Source organism: Rhinopithecus roxellana, chromosome 10, assembly GCF_007565055.1.
Source record: "Rhinopithecus roxellana isolate Shanxi Qingling chromosome 10, ASM756505v1, whole genome shotgun sequence".
Classification (NCBI taxonomy): Eukaryota; Metazoa; Chordata; class Mammalia; order Primates; family Cercopithecidae; genus Rhinopithecus; species Rhinopithecus roxellana.
This window is the reverse complement of record NC_044558.1, coordinates 54767980-54787274: the sequence shown is the minus strand read 5'-3', so window position 1 is coordinate 54787274 and position 19295 is coordinate 54767980. Positions and strand designations below refer to the sequence as shown.

At 48.4% G+C, this 19295-nt stretch overlaps 1 protein-coding gene across 4 annotated transcripts in view; it reads right to left on the bottom strand.

The window, feature by feature from the left end:
- Window positions 1-10878: 10878 nt before the first annotated feature.
- Window positions 10879-19295, bottom strand: part of TIMELESS (timeless circadian regulator) — a 32868-nt gene continuing 24451 nt past the window's right edge. For all 4 annotated transcript variants that reach the window (XM_030939133.1, XM_030939134.1, XM_010377785.2 and 1 more), the window contains exons 14-29: window positions 19067-19201; window positions 18814-18965; window positions 17533-17630; window positions 17314-17443; window positions 17004-17205; window positions 16583-16728; window positions 15843-15928; window positions 15636-15753; window positions 15464-15546; window positions 15088-15230; window positions 14701-14872; window positions 14551-14619; window positions 14310-14428; window positions 11891-12113; window positions 11661-11762; window positions 10879-11541 (exon numbers count right to left, since the gene is read on the bottom strand). In XM_030939133.1, coding sequence (XP_030794993.1) covers window positions 11471-11541; window positions 11661-11762; window positions 11891-12113; window positions 14310-14428; window positions 14551-14619; window positions 14701-14872; window positions 15088-15230; window positions 15464-15546; window positions 15636-15753; window positions 15843-15928; window positions 16583-16728; window positions 17004-17205; window positions 17314-17443; window positions 17533-17630; window positions 18814-18965; window positions 19067-19201 — 2049 coding nt within the window. In that variant the 3' untranslated portion in view covers window positions 10879-11470. The remainder of the gene's footprint in view (window positions 11542-11660; window positions 11763-11890; window positions 12114-14309; window positions 14429-14550; window positions 14620-14700; window positions 14873-15087; window positions 15231-15463; window positions 15547-15635; window positions 15754-15842; window positions 15929-16582; window positions 16729-17003; window positions 17206-17313; window positions 17444-17532; window positions 17631-18813; window positions 18966-19066; window positions 19202-19295) is intronic.

Sequence of the window (19295 nt, the reverse complement as noted above, 5' to 3'; positions counted from 1 at the left end):
GACTGAGAAGAAAAAAACCCTTCACTGGAAAAACAATGAGAAATGACATAAAGGCCTTTTAAGTATACCTAAAGCTTGGATATTTATGAACATCTACTTTTAGTTAAGCTAACTTTTAACCATAGCGTTCGTTTTTAAGAAGTCCTTTTAAATCTTTTTGTTTTTTCTTTTTTAAGGCAGAGTCTCACTCTGTCGCCCAGACTGGGGTGCAGTGGTGCAATCTACGCTCACTGCAACCTCTGCCTCCCATGTTCAAGTGTTTCTCATGCCTCAGCCTCCCAAGTAGCTGGGACTACAGGTGCATGCCACCACACACAGCTAGTTTTTGTATATTTAGTAGAGACAGGGTTTCACCATGTTGGCCAGCCTGGTCTTGAACTCCTGACCTCAAGTGATCCACCCACCTTGGCCTCCCAAAGTGCTGGGATTACAGGCATGAGCCACTGTACCCGGCCCCTTTTAAATCTCTTATTACCCAAACTTAGCCATGCCAAAAAGGCCAATTAAGCCATGGAGTAGAGAATACAGTGATTTATATCATTCCTGCAACCAGTTTGCACAGAGAGAGAGAAGCCAGAAGTCCCACAACTTTTACCCTTTTACTGGCATGTCAGCCTTCTGGGTTCCCTTCCCCCAAGCCATGGAGCCCTAATGGCCCTGGAGTCCTGTGAAAGGGAAAAAGCTTTTTTCTTTCTTCAGAGTCTGAAGGTCAAAGGAGTCTAGTGATGTAGGATGCACTCCATCCATGAAGTGGGGGGGCCTAATCAGCAGGAATTAGTCATGCTCACCTTTGCTGTGCCCTGACTCCTGCTGCCATCTGCCTCAGGTCTAGTGTTCTATTCCAGGGATTCAAACCAAAGCTTGGGACAAAAAGATGCCTCAGGAGAGTGTATGAACCCTTTAAATTAGTCCCAGATGGCCCTCTCCAAATTGCAGCTAGCAACTGGCAGGGGCCACTCCTCTGTTGCCTCCCTATCACAAGCAGGTGAAGCTGTGGGGGAAGGTCCTCCTCAAATAAGGGAGAGAAAGGGAGTCTTGGGAATAGGGGACCTGGCCCAAGGTGACAACTAAGAGGTTGGGCTTTTCCTGAGATGTCCCTCACAGTCATGCTAAGAGGGGAGTGCCTAGCTTGGAGAGAACTGAAAGTCCCACTTGAGTCCAGGAGAACTGAAAGTCCTGCTTGAGTCCAGGAGGAAGTCAATCCTCCTTCCCTTGATCCCCAGAATCACCCAGGGCTCCTGGATGGCAATGGTGGTCTGAATTGCCAAAGCCAGGGAAAGGAACCCTGGGACCCATCAGTCCTGCTGCACCATTTGGGAGACCAGCCCTGTATCTGGTGACTGGTGTCTTGGGAACAGTCCTCCCTACAGTGCTCCGTATTTACAGCAGCCAACAGGTGCAACTTGGGAGCTCTGCGGTTTTGAGTCTTCAAGGTGGCTATTAGAGCCCCTGCCTTTTTCTTGTGTTTCCTTCTCTTGCGTCTCCTGATCCCTATAGTAAAAGACCAAGGTAGCCACTTTCAGGAGGTCCTCTAAAATACTACCTGGTCCTATGGACTGTTTCTGCAGCTTCCTCTTGATATCAGCGGCTGCCTGAGTAATAAACTCATTCCCTATGACCAGGTGTCACTCTATTGAATCAGAAGATAGAGGGGTGTGTTTTACGAAGACCCCTCTTAGCCTTTGCAGGAAGTCAGTGGGACTCCCATCCAATCCCTGATGTACCATGGACAGCACAGTGCAATTGAGGCTCAGTTCCAGTCCCTCACAAGCCCTCCAGTATGCACACCTGAAAGAATTTCTTCTTCCATTGTCCCATTACTGGGGTCCCATTTAGGGTCCTCAAATGGCACTGCTATTCTTCCAACTGGATAAGCTCTTCCCGTTCCCTGGCCCCATACAAGATGTAAAGCTCATCCCCAAAATTCTCTGCCAGTTGCTGAGAGTGGCCTCCTTTTCAGCAGTGGTCATCGTTTGATTCAAAAGTAACATGGCCATCCTTCCAGGAGAGCTCAAATACTTGGGTTAAGTTCTGGAAATCCTTTTTATATTTTTCAGGGCCATCTGAAAACCTGCCAAGATCCCCCTTAATTTGCCTTAAGTCCTGAAGAGAAAAGGAGACCTGGACCTTAATGGGGCCATATTCACCAGGCATCTGTTGTAGGGGCAGGAGTGAGACTGGGAACAGCTAAAATGATTTCTAGGATGAGCAAACTTGGAAAAGAACCTGGATAGGGAGGAGCAGAAGGAGTTGATTCCCCTGCTGGAGGTACCTCTGGGATTTGCTTCCCCAGTTCCCTGGGATTGCCCCTTGCAGCCTCTCCTGAGATGGCCACCAGGAGGGCTGAATCAATCCTACAATGTTGGCAAAGGTCTGGGTCACCCTGCAAGGCAAAGAAGGCCTGTACATAAAGGACCTTGGACCATTTGCCTTTGTGTTTACAGTAAAGCTTTTTTCCTGAGGCAATGCTTCTTTTCTGTGCCTCAAGGTGCTTGGCTCTAAGTTGGCAATCAAGTAAATTACAAGAACATTTTCACCACAAATTTACATACAGGTATGAAGGCACACTTTGCTTTGTGGTACCCTTAACCTTCTATTTTATACTTGATGACTAAGCCAAATGCTCATTCTACCCAGTAATCTCTGTGGTTTGTAACTCATTCTACCCAGTAATCTCTGTGGTTTGTAACAACATCCTTAACATTTAAGGATGTTGCTGCCCTATTACAAGCAGGTGAAGCTGTGGAGGGAGGTGTTACAATTTAACATTGTATATAAAAGATAGGAACCATGACAGCCTTGAAAGAAAGCAAGAAATAGATAAACAACAATAAAAAAGACTGGAGGTCCTAGTGCCCACACCCCAATGGGCAGCTGGGGACTACAGTTAGTCCAAGGGCTTTTGGATAACACCAAGGTGTGGCCTCGGCCAGATACCCTCAGTTACCCTAGGACCTCCTTCCAGTCCCATGTGACAGACAGACCTCAGTGAGGGGAAACTGGGTTGGAACAAAGCCAATATTCCCAATACCCGAGGGTGATGGGGGGTTGAAAATGTCCTCCCCAGCAAGCCTGTCCTCCATGTCTTAAGTCTGGCAGCTGTGCTAGTTACTTTTAACTGGCTGACAGAGGCCTGGTATTTTTTCTTCATTTTGACTAGTGTGGAGTTTAAAAACGCCGAAAAAATGGACAGAATTTCTTTTACTTACCCTTCTGCAGATCCCGGACAAGCCCCCAAAATATCATGGGATCTCTGGGGTGTCAATTTTTCTGGCTAAAAACGTCTGTGGCCATGGTGCCTGAGTTCTTGTCCTGAATCCAGGAAGAATGAGGGACACAGACAAATGAAGGGTAAAGAAGATGAAGAGTTTTATTTAGTGTTAGAACAGCACAGAGGAGGCCAGGTGCAGTGGCTCATGCCTGTAACCCCAGCACTTTGTGAGGCCGAGGCAGGTGGATCACTTGAGGTCAGGCATTCAATCCAGCCTGGCCAACATGGTAAAACCCCGACTCTACTAATAATACAAAAATTAGCTAGGAGTGGTGGCATACACCTGTAATCCCAGCTACTAGGGTGGCTGAGGCACGAGAATTGCTTGAACCCAGGAGGCAGAGCTGAGATCACACTATTGCACTGCAGCCTGGGTGACACAGTGAGACAGTCTCAAAAAAAAAAAAAAAAAAAAAAAACCCAGAACAGTCAGAGGATACCCACAGTGGGTAGCTCCTCTCTGTAGGTAGGTCGTCCCATGGAGTATTCAGCTCTCAGCAGAGACGAGGCCCTGAAGAGGGTGGCCCATGGTATCTCTGCCCTCTATCCCCTGGCCATCCTCTGCCCTGCTCTGGCTGAACCCACGGACCTCAGAGGGGAGAAAGTATGTGCCAGTTGGCCCATGGGCAGCCATGGGCAGGCCTGGAAGAGGTACCACAAGTCCTCACTCTAGTCCATGGGACTGGCAGCCCAGCTCCCAGCCTTCAGGTCTTCCCTGGCCCAAAGGTGGGGCCTTACTGCGGACCCACCCCCTTCTGCCCAGGAATCAATCTCTCTCCTGCTACCATTCATGACCCCCAGGGTTGGCCCCAACCCCTGTTCCAAGATTGGAGCAGCCGCCAGTAGTGGAGAGAAGGCAGGCAGACACCCCCGAGCCTGCAGGGATGAGGGAGGGTCCTTCCTGGGTCCCCTGAGGGTACAAACTGAAGAAAAACCTGGCTCCTGCACCTGGGAGGGTAGCTGCAGCAGCGCCTGGGAAGGTAGATCCTGCTTGCTCCTGGCTCTCCCCCAAGAGCACAGAGAGGCTCAGATCTATAGTTGTGGTTTGGGTGGCTGTCCTGCCCAGGAGGGTGGGGGTCCTGCCTGCTTCATAGAGCAGGAGGCCTAGATCTGCAGCTGCACTTTAGGCAGCTGAAGCAGCACTTTAGGCAGCTGCAGCAGCACCCCAGGAGCTCCCATCCCAAATCAGAAGGGGCAGGCTAACCCCAGCTGCACAGTTGGCATGATGGCAGCAGCCTCTGCCACCACCAGCACTTTGGGAGGCTGAGGCAGGAAGATCATTTGAGCCCAGGAGTAAAAGACTAGCCTGAGCAAGATGGTGAGATCCCATCTCTACAAACATAAAAAAAAAAAAAAATTAAAAATTAAAAATTAGCCAGGCATAGGTACCTGTAGTTGTAGCTGCTTGGGAGGCTGAGATGGGAGGATAGCTTGAGCCCAGGAGTTTGAGGCTGCAGTGAGCTATGATTACACCACTGCACTGCAGCCTAGGTGACAAAGAGAAACCCAGTCTCTTTTTACAAATAATAATAACAGAACTAAAAGAAAAAAATAGATAAATCCAGTATTATAGTTGGTGATTTTCTCTTCTTTCAACAACTGATAAGACTTATTACGTACAAAGTCAGCAAGAATATAGAAGAACTTAACAATATCATCAACCAATCTAACTGACATTTATAGAATACTCCAACAGCAGAATGCACATTCTCAAGTACCTATAGAACACTCAACACATTTAAAATCATTGGCGTTTTTTTTTTTTTTTTTTTTTTTTTTTTTTGTTAAGAGACAGGGTGTTGCTCTAGTGTTCAGGCTGGAGTGCAGTGACACAATCATAGCTCACTGTAACCTCAAACTCCTGGGCTCAAGAGATCCTCCTGCCTCAGCCCACATGTCTGGCTGATGTTTGAAATTCTTTGTAGAGACAAGATCCTATTATGTTGCCCAGGCTGGTCTCAAACTCCTGGGGTAAAGTGATACTCCCACCTCAGCCCCCCAAAGTACTGGCGCTGCTGGCATGAGCCACCACATCTGGCCAGCATGTTTTTTAATCATTGTATTTTTCATCATTGTGTATCCTATGTCTATCAGGTGATGTTTATTTTGGATTTTGAACACCACATACAGCTTGCCAAAAAATTAGAATTCATCCCTTCTATTCCTATCCAATTTTCCTATAGCACAAAACTCCCAGCCCCAGGCTCTAAGCTATAGCTCTTCAGAAAGACTCACCTCTAGCAGCGAGAACTACCTCTGACCCATTGGCCTTGTCTGACCAGTTCTATCTGAGCAGCATAGTACAAAGCTGTGCCCGTTTATAGTAGTGTCATGGGATTCTTGGGATGTCGCTTTTCCAGCTGGAAACCTCTGTGGCCAGTAGTGCCTTTACCCAAGTGTTGCTTGGGCTCGCTGTGCTTGTTCCACCCATTTGGCCCGGCAGGCTGCGCTCTGCTTGCGCTACCGGCCTGGATCCCTGCCATGCCTGTTTTCCCATGCCATCCCTGTTTTCCATGCCTGCCATGGGTGAACCAGGTGTGCAGCAGCAAAGGGTGTGTGAGCACAGGGTCTGGCCACACTGTGCATAGCCAGGCATGCCGGGTGCAGCAGGCAGGCAGCTCCAGGTACCGGCTCCATGCGAGGTTGTGGCTGGACCAGGCATACTGCAAGGAGCTTCCACTGCAGGCACCAGGGAATGCAGTGGCACCTGGGAGCGTGGAGACACCAGGAACTGCAGAGTCCTAAAGAGGATGTCATAGCCCTGGTTCTAGGAGCCCCTGGGTCTGGGCTCCTCAAAGGGCCACAGCTCTTCTCTTCTTCTAGTCGCCCACAAAGTGGCAAGCAGTGGAGTGGCAGGGGCGGCGGGGGGTGGCAGTCATGTTTCAGCCCTGTTTGTGTTACAGTTCTTTCAGTTCCACCATTCTGTGGGTCCTGAGTTCTTGTCCACATCCAGGAACAATGAGGTACACAGACAACTGGATGGTAGGGCAGAGAGAAGCTTCACTGAGCAACACAACAGCTCTCAGGAGACCAGCAGAGAGTAGCTCCTTTCCACAGGCAGGTCGATTTGATGTCTCTGTGAGTCTGGCTGAGTCCGAGGTTTTTATGGGCTTCAGAAGGGAGGAAGTGCATGCTGATTGGGCCATGGATGGCCCAGAATAAGCATCGTGAGTTCTCATTCTGGGCAATGGACTCCACCCAGAAGTGACAGTCTGGCCCCCAGCCTTCAGGCTGTCCCTGGTTTGAAGGTGGGACTTCACTGGACCTGCACCTTTCTGCCCAGGAGCCTGCCTCCTGCCACCATCAATAATGTCATCCATGAGACCCAAGCTGTTCCTGCTGAGGGGCACTTGCAGGCCCCTGCCAAGCCACCCTTGGCTCCCCCTCAGCCTCTCTCTCATGTTTGTCAGTGTCCAAAGTTTGTAGGGGGCCAAGATGGCAGGGGGCTGGTGTGTCAGCACCACCAGGAGGGTGCGCACACATGGCCAGGTCACAACAGTGATGGGCTTGGCCTCAACTCTGCTTCAAAAACAGAGTGGGAAGAGGTTATGCAATGGGAGCAGGCACTTCTGAGCCTGTGGGGGCAGTGAGGCTTTGCTGGCCCCTAAGAGCATAGGGATGCCTGGATCCACAGCTGTAGCTGTGCTGCTGTAGCTGTACCCAGGAGGGTGGGGACCTGCCAACTTGGAAGCGGGCAGAGCTCCTGCCTGCTCCTGGCTCTCCCTGGTTCCATGGAGCATGCAGCCCCCACCACACCTCCCCGGCTGCAGCTGGTATCTTCGCAGTGACCACTCCAGATGGGCCACCACTGCCATCGGTAGGTTCTCACTCCTGGCAAAAACTGGAACACACTGTGCTCAGGATATTCCTGCCCCTGCTCACAGTACTCAGTGGGAAAGACACGTCTGGTTTTTCCTGGGTCTGCTGTCTTAACATCTGCAGAACAGAGGCCATGGTATCACCTGGCATGCTCCTCCTTATGCCACTGAAATTCCAGAATCCTTGGAGCTGGTGTGTATGGGACTGTGTGGCTTTCACATATCCCACCCTGTATAGCCAAATCTGCAGGGCCTGGCATCAAATTTAGTAGTCAGCCTGCTCCAGGGCTTTCCTTAGTGCCGGGCCCATTAGATTCTGGGTAGAGAGGACATATGGAAGAAACCAGGCAGGAACTTTGGAAGCCAGGTCTGGTAGAACCAGGGGTCTGCAAATACGAAGCAAGGGACATCAGGGCCTTAGTTTGGGTTCCATATGAAATGGCGGCCAGAGTGTGTGCAACACATAGCAGTAAATGATCAGCTGAAGTGGGAGCTAGAAAACAGAGACCGTTTCACTCGCCCATTACCTCCAGGCTTGGGTTCATTTTAGGTTAGAGCCCAATTACATGGGAAATGGTACCCTACTGATCTTATTTGACTTCTCCTATTCCCAGGTCACCAGGGCCTTCCTCTGCTTCACTTTCTACTTAAATATTTGAGAGCCCCAAACTACCAGAGGCCAGTCAGTGAGAGGTAGGCTTTCCTGGGTAGGTTGTTCCAGTCCCAGTTCTCTGTCTCATGAGAGGGGACAGTTGCTTGTCTCTAAGGTCAATAAGGGGCACAATTTTGGCAAACATTTGCCTATTTGTCCTGTGGTGTTCTGCTCAGATCTCCCTTCAGGAGAACACAGAGTGAATATTCTACTTGGCCGACAGACTTAGGTTTCCACTCCTTAGGATGTTCTGCAGTGATCGCAGCAGCATCCCTCTCTACAGGTTGCTCTGAGACAATGACTGGCGGACAGTGCTAGAGCCCGGCCAAGTCTGCCAGATATGGGACTCCTCAGTCATGTAATCTTCACTCTGGGGCTCTGTATCAACTTGGCCAAGATTTTCTGAGTAGCACTGTAATTTTTCTTTCTCCCTTTCATACATGTATGACCGTCATCATGATCCATAGGTTCTCCCAATCTATACCTGAACTGATACGTACTTACTAATCAGAGCTTGTTCAGGAGTCAGAAATGCCGCAAAAGCAGCATCTACCTCTTGCTCCCACATTCCCAGTCTAATCTAAGACAGAGATCCAGAATAAGGAGAAATCAGATGGCTGTGACTCAAATATGTAAGAAATAGCTTTTTACTCCTCTTCTCATTTAAAAATTTAAAAATTTCCAAAGGGTAAATAAATGGAAAAGGATAAAAATACCTCTTGAGCCTAACATGTAGTAAATTTTCTATCTGATAAATACTGGTAGAAGAAACTGGGGCTGGAAATTTCAAAGAGTGATGGAAGGTCAGGGTCCAGTTCTGGGCATTTCTTAAAAAGGCAGCCACGGCCAGATGCGGTGGTTCATGCCTGTAATCTCATCACTTTGGGAGGCCGAGGTGGGAGGATCACTTGAGGTCAGGAGTTCCAGACCAGCCTGGCCAACATGATGAACCCCCATCTTTACTAAAAATACAAAAATTAGCCAGGTGTGATGGTGCATGCTTGTAATCCCAGCTACTCAGGAGGCTGAGGCAGAAGAATTGCTTGAACCCAGGGGCCAGAGGTTGCAGTGAACTGATATTGCATCACTGCACTCCAGCCTGAGCGACAGGGCGAGATTCCATCACAGGAGAAAAAAAAAAAAAAAAAAAAAAAAAAAAGGCAGCCGCTAGGCCGAGCATGGTGGCTCACGCTTATAATCCCAGCACTTTCGGAGGCCAAGGCAGGCAGATCACCTGCGGTCAAGAGTTTAAGACCAGCCTGGCCAACATGGTGAAATCCTGTCTCTACTAAAAACACAAAAAATTTGCTGGGTGTGGTGGCTCGTACCTGTAATTCAAGCTACTTGGGAGGCTAAGGCAAGAGAATCACTTGAACCCGGGAGGCAGAGGCTGCAGTGAGCTAAGATCACACTGCCGCACTCCAGCCTGGGCGACAGAGTGAGACTTCATCTCAAAAAAAAAAAAAAAAAAAAAAAGGCAGACACTGGGGACAGCAGGACACAGCAAAGGAGCAGCACAGCCCAGATCATGGGGGGGACAACAGAGCAGCCCTGCTGGAAGGAAGCAGTGCTCAGGCTGGGAGGTGGAGAAAGGCTCAGGCTGAAGAAGCACCAAGACTGGCCAGAGCTAGAAAGCGTCTAGCCCTCGGAAACTTCAATTGCCATGGAAATAGCTTCACTCCTACTTTTAGAGGCTATGAGAGATCCTCATCTGTTCAGGAAAAAATAAAAATAAAAAGTCAAAGTAACAGGACAATCCAAATCCATCCTTTACTTAGGAGCCTTCCTGAGCTGAATGGCTATTTTCTGAATCTCACCTTCGTCCTACCTCAGCTGGAAGCACAGGGAGCAAGAAAGCTGACATTTCCAAGAATGGGTAAGAACATAATATTTGCAGTATGTATCCATCCTTTTCCTGCCTAGATTTTGTCCTTTTCTATGTCCCATGCCAACACGTTGGCTTCTTTTCCTTTGTGGCTCCTGCTTCTTCCTGCTGCATACTCTTGTCACCCTAAGAATTTACCCTAAAGGATCTAGAGGTAAAAATGCTTTTCTATGTCTTCTGCAGGGAAAGCAGAAGAAAAGGGAAGGTTGTTGGTTTTTTTTTTTTTTTTTTTTTTTTTTTGAAACAGAGTCTCGCTTGCTGTCGCCCAGACATATGCACTGGCGTGACCTCGGCTCACTGCAACCTCTGCCTCCTGGGTTCAGACGATTCTCCTGCCTCAGCCACCTGAGTAGCTGGGATTACAGGCGCGTGCCACCATGGCTGGCTAATTTTTGTATTTTTAGTGGAGACGGGGTTTCGCCATGTTGTCTAGGCTGGTCTCAAACTCCTGACCTCAAGTGATCCGCCCGTCTCAGTCTCCCAAAGTGCTGGGACAACAGGCTTGAGTGACTGTGACGGTCTGCTGTTCTCTTTTTACCCTAAAAATTTTTTTTTTTTTTTTTTTTGAGACGGAGTCTCGCTCTGTCGCCCGGGCTGGAGTGCAGTGGCCGGATCTCAGCTCACTGCAAGCTCCGCCTCCCGGGTTTACGCCATTCTCCTGCCTCAGCCTCCCGAGTAGCTGGGACTACAGGCGCCCGCCACCTCGCCCGGCTAGTTTTTTTGTATTTTTTTAGTAGAGACGGGGTTTCACCGTGTTAGCCAGGATGGTCTCGATCTCCTGACCTCGTGATCCGCCCGTCTCGGCCTCCCAAAGTGCTGGGATTACAGGCTTGAGCCACCGCGCCCGGCCTTTACCCTAAGATTTTTAAGTTCTTCTTTCAAGAGCACAGCAGGGGGCTGGGCGCGGTGGCTCAATCCTGTAATCCCAGCACTTTGGGAGGCCGAGACGGGTGAATCACGAGGTCAGGAGATCGAGATCATACTGGCTAACACTGTGAAACCCCGTCACTACTAAAACAAATACAAAAAAAAAACTAGCCGGGCGTGTTGGTGGGTGCCTGTAGTCCCAGCTACTCGGGAGGCTGAGGCAGGAGAATGGCACAAACCTGGGAGGCGGAGCTTGCAGTGAGCTGAGATCCGGCCACTGCACTCCAGCCTGGGTGACAGAGTGAGACACCATCTCAAAAAAAAAAAGAACACAGCAGGGGAAGGGCTGGGGAACTTAGATATACTGACAAGTCAGACTGAGATCAGAACTTCTACTCTTACATATTTAATACCAAACATGAAGCAAACACGTTCATCATCTAGAGTACTATATTCCAGCCCTATCTCAAATGCAGGAATGGGACTCTATCTGGTATCTAGAGGATGATCACAGGAAAGAAAATGAGGACAGAGGCATCTGGTATCTTCTAAAAGTGGCACAAAACCTCCACCTGTCATGTCATAAAGCTCTCTATCTGATGCTGTGGCCTGTCTCCAAGAGAAAGCCAAACGGAACAGACCAACAAGAGGGGTCCAGGGTGCTTTCTCTATTTCATTCAATCCTCTTATTTGCTAAGGAGCTCTAATAATCAAAAGAAATGGTTCCTAGAAGAAAAGGAATAAATCTCCAGAGAGCTGCTGGGGCATACTGATAAAAACTGGGAGAAACAAAGACTGACAGCAGAGAAGTCCAATACTGCTGCTGAAGTTTGTCAGCCTAAATCTATGGAAGAGCCCAGGATTGTACTGCTCTGTCCGGTAAGAGGAGTGTCTGGGTCCTGTATGACCCTTCCAACTCTGACTTAAATGTACCATCTAAAAACGTGTCTATCTCTACCCCTAGGCTTCTTAGCTCTTCAGTCATCCTCATCATCCTCAATCTGAAATCGTTTCTTCTTTTGGATTCTTGGAGCTGCCAACTCTGGTGCTGTGGGAACAACAGGGGTGAGAGAGAGAGAGAATATCTAAATATGTTAAGGGGTAAGGAGGTGGTAGAGTTTGTCTTCAGGATTAGAGAAGAAAAAGAAGGTCCATCCAATTCCCTACCTCTGTTTCTGCCCTCATCTTCTTCCTGTTCCTCGTCACTGTCCAGCAACTGTCGCTTCTTGGGTGCTGTCTTCAGCTGCTCTTTACCAACAGTGTCTTCCTCTGCAATGACCATAAATAACGACACAAAATGAGGAACTCAGTCCTCATAGTCTCAATATACCTTTCCTGCCCTCTAGACCAACATGGCTGACACGTTAATACTCAGAAGATGGCTGTCGCACTATTACCCTCTGGGGACGCCAGGCCTTTCTTCTTGTGGGTTAGCAAGAGGGCCCTCAGGGCTTGTGCTCGGTGCTCTTTACGGTGCTCCTCATCAGCGCCTTCCTCTCCAGGGACTTCAGGCTGTAGCTCTGGCTGCAGCTTCTGTTCCTCCTCTGGTTGATTCAAAGAAGCTGCTACCCTCCGGAGCTGGGTAGGACTCAGCTTGGCTGGAATTCGCCAGAAGGTTTCCTACAGGGGCCAAGAAGTTGAAAAGGGAAAGGACCAGCCTCTTGTTCCCCAGTTTGACATTCATTGAATATATATGACCCAACATTGGTGAAGATCCACAAGGGTTGTGAACTCTACTTAATGCTTATTTATCCAATATATAACCAATGCCTAGCACAGTGCCTGCTACATTAGGAGGTTCCCAGTAAGTATAGGTTTTTTTGGTTGTTCTTTTTTTTTTAAATGAGAAGGGGTCTGCCTCTGTCACTCGGGCTGAAGTGCAGTGGCACAAGTATGGTCCACTGTAGTCTCGATCTCTTGGGCTCAAGCTATCCTCCCGCCTCAGCCTCTCAAGTAGCTAGGACCACAGGGGTGCCATGATGCCACCATGATGCCCAACTGCTTCATAATTTTTTGTAGAGACAGGGTCTTGCTGTGTTGCCCAGGCCAGTCTCAAACGATCCTCCCACCTCAGCCTCCCAAAGTGCTGGGATTACAGGCATGAGCCATTGTACCTGGCTATAGTTGCTAATTGAATAAATAAATAAATAAATCCTGGGGATGTAAAGGTGAATCAGGTATGATCCTTGCTGTCAAATAACTCAAATCCAATGGGAAAAATAACAAATGTGCCGTAATATCACAGGATTTTTTTTTGTTTTTGAAGCAGAATCTCACTCTGTTACCCAGGCTGGAATACCATGGCAAAGCGATAAAAGCTGACTGCAACCTCACCCTCCTGGGTTCAAGCAATTCTCCTGCCTCAGCCTCCCAAGTAGTTGGGACTACAGGCGCCTACCACCACACCAGGCTAAGTTTTGTATTTTTAGTAGAGACAGGGTTTTGCCATGTTGGCCAGGCTGGTCTTGAACTCCTGACCTCAGGTAATCTGCCTGCCTCGGCCTCCCAAAGTGCCGGGGTTACAGGCGTGAGCCACCGTACCTGGCAGATTCCACAGGACTGAGGTTGCATCAGGGGAATGAACAAATCACAACTGCAAAAGTGATTATTTTTACTTCAGGGGTTGAAAGAATGACAGGGACTGCTTCTCTGACAGGGTGACAATTGAGCAGACTCTTGACTGTGTAGAGGTCCATCAGTAAGACAGATGGAGTGTGTGTGTCACCTTGTGTGCATGGTTGCAGTCTTCCAATAGAGGGACTGGCATGATTAGCCATTTGGAGGCATGAAAAAGCCTACCAGGGTGACGATGATGTAAAGTTGGTGTGTGAGTGGTGTGGCTGTGAGGCTGCAAAGGTTGGCCAAGGATGGGCATGCTATTTGGAGTTTGTGTGGATTCTGTCCTGCAAGCAGTAAGGAATCATCAAGGGCTCTGGACAGGGGACTTGACCCTCCATATCCAGAAGTTCTGAATCTGTGGATTCAAAACACTGTAAATTGACAATATTAAAAAAAAATTAACTATAAAAAATAATATAACATTACACAATAATACACAGCCTGGGCAACATGGCATAACCCCATCTCTATAAAAAATACAAAAAGTTAGCTGGGAGTGGTGACATAGGCCTGTAGTCCCAGCTGCTCAGGAGGCTGAGGTGGGAGGATCACCTGAGCCTGGGAGGTTGAGGCAAAAGTGAGCCAAGACTACTGAGTCACTGCACTCCAGCCTGGGCAATGGAGTGAGACTCTGTCTGTCTGTCTGTCTCTCTCTCTGTGTATGTGTGTGTGTGTATATATATATATTTAAAATACAGTATAACAATTATTTACCTAACATTTACATTGTATAGGTATTACATGTAATCTAGAAATGACTTAAAGTATACAGAAGGATGTAACTAGGTTATTCACAAATACTACAAAAAGGGACTTGAGCATCTGTAGATTTTGGTATCTGTGGGCAGGGGGGTCCTGGAACCAATCCCCCCTCAGATTCCCGCTAAGATACTAAGGGACAACTGTAATCAAAACTATATTTTAAAAAGATAAATCTGGGGGCAGTCTGGAAGATGGATTTGGGGGAAGGGGAGATTAGAGAGAGGAAAAGAAGACTAGCAGAATGGTTGCTGCAGAAATCCTGGTCAGAGATGACAAGGCAATGAGGAGGATCAAGATGACAATGAGGATGATAAGGAAGACCACCATGACAGTGAGGAGGACCATGATGGTGACTACAGTGAGGAGGAGGAGGAGGAGATGTATTTGGAAATAGGACTAACACGCCTTGGGTGACACTATAACTGGCATATTTACCTGCTCAGAGGCAGGGGGCCGAACCCCTAGCTTGAGCAACAGCTGCTGAAACTGTTCATTCTCCATGGCTTCCTCATTTTCCTCTGTGAGTGGCACCAATGGAACTGCCTGGGAGCAGCCTAAGACAGGGTCAAGGGTCATATGGTGAAGATATAAGAGAAGAACTGGTCCTCCATCCCATGACCAGGTAGGTCACCAATAGCCTCCAGGGCTCTCCTAAAAGTGTCATCTGTCCACTCACCATCCTCTTCCCGATCATCTGCTGCTCGGATCAGGCAGTGCTGGAGCCACAGCAGCGGGGTAGAAAAGCCTAAGGAAATGAGGGAAACTTACATTTGACCCTACTCCCAAGCCCTCCACTTGAGACACCTCTCCCAGCCAAAGTCCTCACCTTCCTGATGCAGGCTTTGACTAAGGTTTTCAGTTGAAAGGACTAAGCTACCCTGGACTTCTTCTGCTTCTGAGCTCCCTTCTTCATCCTCCTCGCTGTCTTCCTCAGGCAGGTTTTCCTCTTCTTCCAGATCTTCCTGGCAAAAATCTTTCAGGGACTCCGCTCCATTTGGCTAAAATTCATTGGGGGTTGGGGGAATGAAAATGAAGGCAACACAAGGAACTTAGTGGAGTCTCTTGGTTCCTGACCCCTCCTCGCACCACACCCGCTCTCTGAGAAGGACCTGGTCAGAACAGCCTCAGGCAGGAAGAGTTTGGGTGGACTGCTCCTTAGGAGCATTTCAAGGGGAGCGGGCCCATGCCAGCAGAGCCAGGGTCAGACTGTTACCAAGATGGAGGATGCCAACTTTTTCTGCCGTTTTTTGTACAGCTCCCGCCGCTCAGTCACCAGCCCCAGAGCCAAGAGTTTATCCACTATTCGGGCCCGTGAGCGTTTGGCTGTGATATTCTTCATGATATGACCCAGGACATCTATAAAAAGCGAGCAAGTGAATACCCAAGGGCAACAGGGGAAAGAGATGAGTAAAATACATCAGAGGTCTCTGGAAAGAGGGTAGCTCAATTCATCCAAAAATGACCCTTACAAATATAGTAAGTGAACAGAAGGGATGGGAGAATCTTTCCTTGGGAATAAAAGGCAGCCCCAAAAGAAATGGATAGCTTGACTTTCATCTCAAAGGTCCCCTGAGTACCACCTCACTCACCATCCGAGTCCCGGAATTCCTCAAAAAGCCGCTGCAGCTCCAACTCCTGATCCCCCGTCCACAGTACAATATGGGTTCCTTTCCTGATGAGGAAGATGTCAGTGGAAGAGGAAGCCCAGGAAGTGAACACGCATCCCTATCCCAATAGCCTCCACAGCATGCGCCTCTCTACCTTTGGAAGTCTTTGACACTGTCAGCCAGTCCCAGCTGTACCAGATGGTGGATGATCTGCTTGCGTGTTCGAGGAACAGTATTCAGGTGGGCCAAGATGGCTTCCACCACATCCTGCCCTGGCATGGGGAATGACTGAGGCAGTAAAGAAGGTCCCGCAGCTCAGGCTGCCCTCCTCACAAACTTTCCAGATCTCAAGGCCTCTCACCTTCCACGTCCTTATGGGCGAGGTACAGCTCCCGAAGATGAGCTTCTTCTTCGGGGCTCCATGTAGGCGCTCTGCGACTCGAAGACCTGAATGGTGAAAGGAGAAAGGGAGCATATAGGTTCTTGGCCCAAAAAGAGGAGACCAAAGGCCTTCTCTGATCAGTTCTGAAAGGAACAGGAAGGATGAGGCAGGTAATTGAAAGAGGCCAGCCGAGAGAGGCCTACAGTGTGCCTCCTTCCCCTCACTTTCCTTCCACGTAAGAACCTAAAAGTCAAACTAAGAGATTTTCCAGGTTGGGCCAGTGGAACCCTGACCATTCTGACTCCAGGGACTGAGAATATTATGGGAAAAAGAGACTAAGTGTGAAAGGAGAGGGGCTGAGACACTAAGGGAAAGAAGACAAACATTTCTACAAATCTTCATGGTTTCCCAGCATGTTTTGGGAGAGGTCACACACGGACTCTCTCCAGGCAACCACCCAGCTCCCAACAGTGACCACCTCTACAGAGGCTGGTGACGAAGAAGGAAACTAGATACACAGTAGACTTAGGCTCCAGTCCCTGCTCCTCTCTTGGATAACCTTAGGTAAAGCATTTCACCTCCTGAGCCTGTTTTCTCACCCATGACAGGGAAAGAAACGGTGGGCTAAATGACATGCAAGCTCTTACAGCTTTGACATTCTGTGACTCTGCATCAAACTTCCCCTACCCCCACCCATCCTTTGCCAACTTCAAGCTCACCTGTCATCCAGGGAGCCATAGCCCTCAGTCATCTCTCGAACCACAGCTGTGTTCTTCCAGAACAACAGCTCCACAAAGGCTTTTTGGTTGACTGCGGCCAGTGCAAAGAATTTGCCCAGGATGTATTTGGCAAAAGTCACTAGCTCCTGTAGGAGAAGGAGGTTACTATGAGGCCTCTGGTCCAATGCAGACCCGAACCTGGCCCTCTAGGTATTTTCTCTATAGCTGTTCCCAGCTGCCCCCTCCTCACTCACTCTCTTCTGTCCTTCTCCATGCAGCTCCCTCAACCTGCCTACTTTCTCATTGTTTTCCCATCTCCCAGCCCTTGACACTTCTCAGCACCTTCTATCTCCTGAAGATTATTTATTTACCTGAGGGTTCCCATACCCTTCTAGACCCCCATTCCTTGTTATCCCCTCACTTTGTAGGCTCCAGCAGCAGGGTCACTGAGCAGACGATTGAAGAGGCAGAAGACTGACAGCTGAAAAAGTAGCGCTTCCATTTTGAGGTCATGGGCCAGCCGGTGCAGCATCTTCACAATGCAATGGTTAGTGTGAGCACTATTCTGCTGGTAGCTCCGCAGCAGTAGCACATAGGCTCGAATGACAGTTGAACATGCAAAGCTGCACCAAAACAAGGAGGGAGAGGATGTCAGCATAAGGAAGACATAGCTCATCCTCACAGCTGCAAAATCGCCACTCTAAGACCAACTCAGGCCTCTCAGCCCGCACCGTTTCAAGTAGTCCAGAAAATTAAATTCTTTCTCCGACACCTGGACCCCTTGCAACTCCTCCTCCTCCTCCTCCTCCTCCTCTTCCTCTTCTTCTTCCTCTGCCCCACGTTCCTCTGGGCCCTGCTGCCCTATAGACAGAGGGAGGATTACTGAGTCTCTGTTATGTTGGTGCTAGAAAAGAGCTGGAAGGAGACAGATGTGAAGGGTGGAGACTTACGGGGAAGTGGAGCCGAGAGGATTTGTTTCAGCAACTGGATCTCTTCCTCTGGAGAAATGTCTTGAGAGCCAAACACATCTCCTTCAGGCCACACCTCCCTGGAGCACAGACAGAAAAAAGGCTTTACCCAGGGGAAATCTGGCTTTAAATTTATAATTTGAAGTAGAAGAAGGAATTTAGACTTATTTCTTTTGTTGGCCAGAAAGAAAATGCAAACTGTTACCTCAAATGAAACAAAGACCCCAGGGAAAATTTTCCTTATAAGCCACAACTCAATAAAAATAAGGTAAGAACAAAATGCAAACAATCTAAATGTTTGACACCTGCTTGAACAAATGTACATATTCACACAATGGATTTTTTTTTTTTTTGAGACAGAGTCTCGCTCTGTTGCCCAGGCTGGAGTACAGTGGCACGATCTTGGCTCACTGCAAGCTCTGCCTCCCAGGTTCACGCCATTCTCCTGCCTCAGCCTCCCAAGTAGCTGGGACTACAGGCAACCGGCACCTCACCCAGCTAATTTTTTGTATTTTCAGTAGAGACGGGGTTTCACCGTGTTAGCCAGGATGGTCTCGATCTCCTGACCTCATGATCCGCCCACCTTGGCCTCCCAAAGTGGTGGGATTACAGGTGTGAGCCACCATGCCCGGCCCACACAATGGTGTTTTAAAGCCATTAACAATTACAATTACAGAAACATATCTGATGAGAAATAATGCTCACAATATACTGAGAAGTGAAAAATTACTATAAATCAGCATGTACAGTATTTCATTTTTGTAAAACAAGGTATATATGACATTTTTACATGTAACGGAGGAAAAAAACCTCTGCATGGTTACTCATCAAAATGTTAATGATGCTTATCTTTGGCTAGTAGAATTAAAGTAAGTCTTCCCTTAATGTCTTCAATAGGTTCTCGGATGCTGCCACTTTAAGTGAAACAATGTATAGCAAAATCAGTTTTTTTTCTCTTAATATTATAAGAAACCTGCTGTAGGTCATTTCACTCAAAGTCGCAATTACCAAGGACTTATTGACGATGTCAAGGGAGGATTTGCTTTATCTTTATTTTTTTCTCAATTAGCTATGCTTTTTTAATGTTTTTCGAAAACAAACAAAAAAACCCAACAAACCAATCAAAACGCCCCAGGAGTCAGTCGGTATGGAGTCCCAGAGCCTTGATGAGATGACTCTCTTTTGAAGACTGAGAACCCTGTACCACAGTGATGGCCTCCTCCTTTCCCCAAAGCCCAAGAGGATAAGCAGCAGGGTTCTTACCGGGCAGACCTCAGGAGAGTCAGGGCCTGTGGGGCCTGGCCAGCCAGGAGACAGTCTTGGATCCGTATCATGGCTTCTGCCCGCTGCTCCTCCACTGGCACCTCTGAGGCCGCATCAAAGGGAACCATGGAGTCTATGTTGAGCTCAGGATTCTAGAGATGGATAAAGCTATGGGAGCAGAGGGAGTAGAAAACCCAGATTGTATACCCAGAGTACTATTCTCAAAAAAGACAGAGTGTCTGTAACCACCTACCTGGGCACAGCACTGCAGCTGCTCAGCCAGGGCTGGCCACATAGCCTCCAGTTCTTCTAGGCTAGATGGGACATTACCAGAAACAGTGGCCTGGTCTAAGACCTTCTTCTTCTTCCTTCTCTTCTTTCGTTTGTTCTATGGGGAAAGAATTGTATTAGGATGTCAAGAGAGCTAAAGAGGCCTTTTCCCCATCAGTGTCTTTTCTATTACAAAACTAATTAACTGGACA